The sequence below is a fragment of the Herpailurus yagouaroundi genome, unplaced genomic scaffold, assembly GCF_014898765.1.
Source record: "Herpailurus yagouaroundi ecotype Mexico unplaced genomic scaffold, PumYag 203, whole genome shotgun sequence".
Lineage (NCBI taxonomy): Eukaryota > Metazoa > Chordata > Mammalia > Carnivora > Felidae > Herpailurus > Herpailurus yagouaroundi.
In genome coordinates this window covers 12628186-12634714 of record NW_024412434.1, presented here as the reverse complement: position 1 = coordinate 12634714, position 6529 = coordinate 12628186, and the positions used below count along the sequence as shown (strand labels likewise).

General features: G+C 54.5%; 1 protein-coding gene across 1 annotated transcript in view; it reads left to right on the top strand.

The window, feature by feature from the left end:
• Positions 1-6020: 6020 nt before the first annotated feature.
• Positions 6021-6529, top strand: part of PTF1A (pancreas associated transcription factor 1a) — a 2102-nt gene continuing 1593 nt past the window's right edge. Inside the window, exon 1 of the mRNA XM_040450946.1 lies at positions 6021-6500. Coding sequence (XP_040306880.1) covers positions 6195-6500 — 306 coding nt within the window. The 5' untranslated portion in view covers positions 6021-6194. The remainder of the gene's footprint in view (positions 6501-6529) is intronic.

Sequence of the window (6529 nt, the reverse complement as noted above, 5' to 3'; positions counted from 1 at the left end):
CGACTGAGCCACCCAGGTGCCCCCTCACTGTCTTCTTTTTTATTTTTTATTTTATTTTATTTTTCAACGTTTATTTATTTTTGGGACAGAGAGAGACAGAGCATGAACGGGCGAGGGGCAGAGAGAGAGGGAGACACAGAATGGGAAACAGGCTCCAGGCTCCGAGCCATCAGCCCAGAGCCTGACGCGGGGCTCGAACTCACGGACCGCGAGATCGTGACCTGGCTGAAGTCGGACGCTCAACCGACTGAGCCACCCAGGTGCCCCCTCACTGTCCTCTTTTTTAAATGCAAGTGGGAGCATACTAACCCCTCATGCTCCTTTTACTTAATGATGTATCTTGGAGATCATTTCATATCACTATACCTAAAGCATTCTTTTCCTTTGGTAAGGCTGCTGAATATACCACTATATGGATGTACCACAGTCCACTTAAGGCCCGACAGACTGACACGAAGCCAGAAAACACAGACAGCTTTGACGAGAAACAAACAGGGAAAAAAAAGCCCAAAGTTCCCATTTCTATGAAATTATTATTATTTTCTTCTTTTCACTGCTCACTGTGGAGGCCAAGTCTGGTAATAATGATTTTTGGTGTTTACATTAAAAGGTCAAACACCTTTCAGAATAACAGGACTGAAGGACAGAGCTCAGAAGCTTTGCTATTCATCAAATAAACCTTGGCATGACGGAAAACACTTATTTGGATAATTATATCAGCATTTTGGTGTTTCTCCCTCAAAAGATTAATGTTTAACAATGGGAAATGTCAAGTCAAGAAGGAAGGAGGTGGGTGTTTAGCATTTGGAGTTTCTCTGTGTTTCACGACAGACCTGTGTCTCCTGCCCTCATTCCCAAATGGGACATGGCCCAGCTGGGTTTTGTTTGTTCGTTTGTTTGGTTTTTAGGCCGAGAAGCCTCAGAGTAGATAGAGTGTTTGACGGCAAAATCTGGAAAACAATTCTGACATCTCACCTAGTGCTACAAATCTACTTATTTCTACTTGTGGCTCAATGCTGGCAGCTGTGTTATGCCCAGAGAGTTGCTTAGCCTATCTGAATCTTAGTATTTGCAAATAATAACAATACCTGCAGCGTATCAAGGTGCTGCGTTAGATGCAAATCAGCCAATCCACGTGAAAATCATATTAAATGAGCTACATTAGGCGTAGAGACAAAGGAGGGGCAGAAAGATGCTATGTAACATATTTTGGATACAAAACCACACAGACCTGGGGTTGCATTCTGACGCCTTCTCATACCGGCCATGCAACAGTGGACGGAAGGCTGAGCCTTGCTTAGTCGCCAGCTGAAGTAAGGAGGACACTCTTCAGGTTGCAGAATTATGAGGGTGAATGATATACACGTCTGCAAGTCCTCCAAAATGCCCATTCCTACCTTTCCTAGCACTCGTATTACTCTTTCTACCTATCTTAGTATAAAATAAATTGCAGGCCTCCTAAACAATTCAAGGAGCTCTGACTAGTGGAAAGGACCATAGGAGTGAAACAAAGAAAACCAGAGAGAAGTCCTCAGGGCATCTGGAGAAATGGAACGTTAATTACGGACGGAGTGAAAAGTACAGGAGAGGCACGGTGATGTAGGCAGGGGTAGCTCAAGGAAAGCCTTGTAAGCTGGGTCAAGCATCCTCAAGGCCCATCATTTCCAGGATGGAACGCAATGTCACATGATCGCAGGGGGCCTTCTCAGTGGAAAAACCATCCATAATCAATAAAGTGTGACTTTGGGGCCAGAGAAAGCCCCATGATCCCATATTTATTTAATTTTGCATACTTTGTCTTACGCCAGGAATAGCGCCATTCAGTGATTCCTCCCTCAGCACTCAGGAGGCACTGTGGTATCCAAAGTGCAGCCAGGACTCCGGAGAGTTGGGGAGGCCAGGAAGGTGGTACCTGGTAATCTGGGCAGATTTAGAACAGGGCCGGGACTGACTCCTTTGCACACCAATATAAACCTACCCTTTATGAAAGGGTATAAGCAAGGCTGGAACTCGCTCTCAGCAGCCAGTGGAACCAGCACTGGGCTGAAGTAACCTGCTGTGTGACCTTAGGGAAGTCACTGAACCCTGCTGGGCCTCAGAAACCTTTCACCATTAACCCCCCCGTGATTCTATTTTTCAAATCCTCTCCTAGCAGACGAGGGATAAAGAATGGGTTGCTGGGGCACCTGGGTGGCTCAGTCGGTTGGTTAAGCGTCTGACTTTGGCTCAGGTCAGGATCTCACTGTTCATGGGTTCGAGCCCCACATCGGGCTCTGCACTGACAGCACGGCACCTGCTTTGGATCCTCGGTCTCTCTCTCCCTCTCTCTTTCTGCCTGCCCCTCCTCCGCCCTCTCCCCCACTCTGTCTCGCGCTGTCTCTCAAAAATAAACATTAAAAGAATGGGTTGCTGACGGCACTAAAGTGGAGAGAAGAAAAGGTTTCACAGAAAAGGGCAGGGAGGAGGGGAAGCAAAGAAAGAAACAGATACAGGAGATTACAAACCACCACCTAATACCACCTCTGTGTTTATCAGAGAGGAAGGGGACAATCTGGGTCACGAGGAATTCACATGGACCCATTTTCCGGCTGGGAGACGGACCATGGGTCACATCCACAAGTACCTGCTTGCAAGCACTAAGTGAGGAATGTGGGATTGTGAGGGGCAGGACAGCTGCCCCCCCCCCCACCCCGGTTTCTGGGGAGGCTGGGCTCCAGCAGGGAGGACATACACCCAGCAGGCATCAGACCCCATGGGCACAGACGAAGGGCAAGTTGAAGGATGGAGAGCCCGGAAGCCCCACTCTTCATTAATGATGTCTGCCCGAAATTCATCCCAGGAAAGACCCAGGAGGGGCCTGGGCTCCAACTCTCCAGTTGTTGCTCCCAAAAGCTAGGGCAAGATGCTAGAAGGGTTTGATGGGAAACGGATGAACAAATAAGCAGATGAACAAGTCTTCGGGTCCTTGAGACTCCTGGGAGGGAGAGAGCTGAGAGGCACGGTGGGCTGGGGGCAGCAAGGCTTCCTCGGTGCCCAGCGGGCCTTGCCAGAAGTTCTGGAACCAAGAACCTTGAAGACGTATGAGGCTCCGAGGCAGCCCCGACAGAGTGTGTGAGGAGTCAACTGGGCCCCGGGGCAGCAGGTGGCACTGAGCGACTCTGGAAAGACTTGGAAAAAAAAAAAAAAAAATCACAAGGCCTCACCGGTATTGTAACTAAAAAGAAGCAATTGCCCCTGCCACTGCTGACCTTAGCGGATGGGTGTTAGTTTATAATGAGGCAGGGATTTCTCAGGATGTCAGGGAACACCTCTTCAGAGGACAGAGATGTTGTGGGAGAAGAAGGATGCTGGGCCTTCGCAGGGGTGAGGAGGCTCACAGCTCTGGGACCAGCTCTGTCCCTCTCTTCACGAAGGACACCTGCAAACTTTTGACCCTGTCCCTCTCCGTGGGCCCAGAGGATCCACGAAGAGTGGAGGGAGGGGCTGGAGTGAAAGCTGGGCCTCCAGCCATTTCCTCAACCAACCTGTTGCTTCCTGAGGCGGAGGGCAGCCGTCCACACTGTTGGGACCTCCAGTGACCCAGAGAAAATGTCCTTTATTAGCGGTGAGGTCTTTCTTCTTTTTATTAGAGAAAAGAACCATCATGTCTTACTTACATGCATGCCCACACCAGTATCCCAGTCTCTGCAGGCCTAGCCCTTGGTCCCAACAGGAGTGGTCTCCAGACAGTCGGCGATTCTTTAAGGGGGACATGGTGGGGGTGAGGAACGAGAGGGTGAAGAGGGTTATGTCTGGAACACGTGACTATCCTGTCTTTTCCTCCTATCCCATGCTCATCCATGAAGCCCGAGAACTGCCCAGAATGTCCACACTAGCTCTGCTCAGCCTCATGGAGCAGTAAGGTTTCCAGCTCGTTTCCCATCAGCTCACCTAGGTGCCCAAGGTAATTTTCTGTACTCTACCACAAACTCACTGAGCCTATGTGGGATGATTTTGTGTGGAAGCTAACTGCTAAAATCACACGGGGTAAAAAGACACCCATATACACGCCTACTGACTCCCAGGACCCCCAGCTCCCTCCCCAACATAACCACTTTCTCCAAAGCCACCTGGATGAATCAGAGAAGGCCCCTCAGCCTCTCCAAGAGACCGCCTTTGTAGGCTGGATTCCAGCCTTCCCTGAACTGGTTAGCAATATTTTGGAGAAGGCTTTGAAGTCTGATCATTTATTATTCTCCCAAGTCCTCCGACTGATCCAAGGGCATGTTGCCACTTAATTTCAGTCCAACCAAGTGAGGGAAAGGGATGAGGGCCTTTTAAATGTAAAGAGAACTGGGTGCACACCACCAGCTGGCTAGATCTGTGGTCTTGACCCTCCACTCCCCAAAAGCTTCCTTCTCTTTGAGGTGAGACAGATAAATCTAGATGCACGAAACTGCAACTCGGGTCTGACACAGGGTACGCGGCCACGTTTGCATCAGCGTTATGGATAGCCACGTCACCGGGAAGGGGCACAGGCCGACACAGGAAAGAACTTGCTGTAAAACAGTAAGCCTTTGGGTTAAAATTGTTTGGGGTTTTTGACATTAATCTCTGGTCTTCTAACCGTACATAATTTTTGCCCTTACCTTTTGGGTCACAGCAGTTGAGTTGGAAACAGTGTAAGGTCTAAAACCAAGAAGCCTGTTGAAATCGCTGTTCTTAAAAGGCACGGCCCTGGATTTTGAGAGGAGTCTGAAAACGCCCTAGAAGCCTCTGGTGAGACAAGTGTCTGAAAAAGGAAGCGGCTGCCCCACGAAGCCCTCGCCTCTCAGTCTTCTGTTCAGAGAACGTGCGCCACTTTGCTCTCCCGGGGTGCGAGTTGGAGCTTGGCTTTCTCCAGGAATTGCCCCGACCTTGAAAGTGTTTCTTTGTTACTCTTACATTGAAGAATTCGAGTTGCATCGGCGGCTGTGATAAAGCGTGTCATGGGCCATAGCACACAGGTTTTGTGTTTGGGGTTTGTTTTTTTTTTTTTTTTAAAGGTCGAGAAAGAAAAAAAAAAAATCATTCAGGGACAGTCCCGGTGGCCAGTCAGAAAGGTGAGGGACCCAGGCTTTGAAAGGGTTCACACTCGCCCTTTAACTTCCATGCCCTCCCTCCGGACTGCTCCAGAGCAGACGATTCATTGGACTCCTTTTGTATCAGGTTTTACTGCTCCGAACCCCTAGGGTCTCGATTTGCTCTCCGCAGAAACGTGCCCCACTGAGCCGCTCTCCAAGGCAGCCGCTCCAGTGTCCCCATCTATTTCTCCCGGGCGGGGTAAAGGAGGGGAGGGGACTCCGGCCTGAGTCTGGAACGCGTGGGAGCTGCACGGCGTCGCCTCCCCACCCCACCCGCACACACCGTGCAAACTTTACAGGAGTCCTTGAAAAGTCCGCTGATGAGAGGAGACCCAGCGAAACTCAGGCGGGAGGCCGGCGCGCGCAAGGGGCCGGCGAATGCACCCCGCCGGACAGCCCGGCGTTTGTCCCCGGACCCCCGAGCTCCGCCCGCGATCCGCTCCGCACCCTGAGCCGCCGACGCGCACCCATGGGACCTTTGGTGGCTGTGAGCAGACGCCTCGCGCCGCGTCCCAGCCCCCGCGCGGAAGGGCCCAGCTTCGCGCAGCGCGCGGGAGACGAGCGGCGGGCGCCAAGGGCCGCAGGGACCCCCGGAGGCCCGCGCCCCGCAGGCGCTCGTCGGAGGGGCGGGCGGGGAGGGACGCGAGGGGCCCCGGGCCGCGCGAGCCCCGCCCCCTCTTCGCCCCGGGAGCTCCCACTGGGAGCGAAGCCGCCCGGGCCCCGGCGCCGCCGACGGGGCCTCCCTGCCCCCCCTCCCGCCGGCACCCCGCACTCGGTGATTGGCTGGCGCCGCGGGTCCCTGGCACGCGCCTGTGGATGTAGTTATAAGAATCCTCGCGTGCCGGCCCTCGGCTTCAGCAAGTCGGCCACGGCCCTCCCCGGCGCAGCGCGGGCGCCCGCCAGAGCCGAGCGGCCGCGGACACTCCAGGGAGGCCGGGGGGGCGGGCGGCGGGCGGCGGGCGGGCAGCGCTCACCGCCTCTGGCGCACCAGCCCGGAGGGAGGGGGCTGCCTCTCGAGCCAGAACTGCAACGTCAAACATCCCGGGAACCACCTCAGCCGCCCCCCGCCCCGGGCCCGCGGCGGCACGGAGCATGGACGCGGTGCTGCTAGAGCACTTCCCCGGGGGCCTGGACGCCTTCCCGTCTCCTTACTTTGACGAGGAGGACTTCTTCACCGACCAGTCCTCTCGGGACCCGCTGGAGGACGGCGATGAGCTGCTGGCGGACGAGCAGGCGGAGGTGGAGTTCCTCAGCCACCAGCTGCACGAGTACTGCTACCGCGACGGGGCGTGCCTGCTGCTGCAGCCCGCGCCCTCGGCGGCCCCGCACGCGCTCGCCCCGCCGCCCTCGGGGGGCCCCGGCGAGCCGGAGGACGGCGGCGGCGGCTACTGCTGCGACGCAGGGGCGCCCCCCGGCGGCTTTCCCTC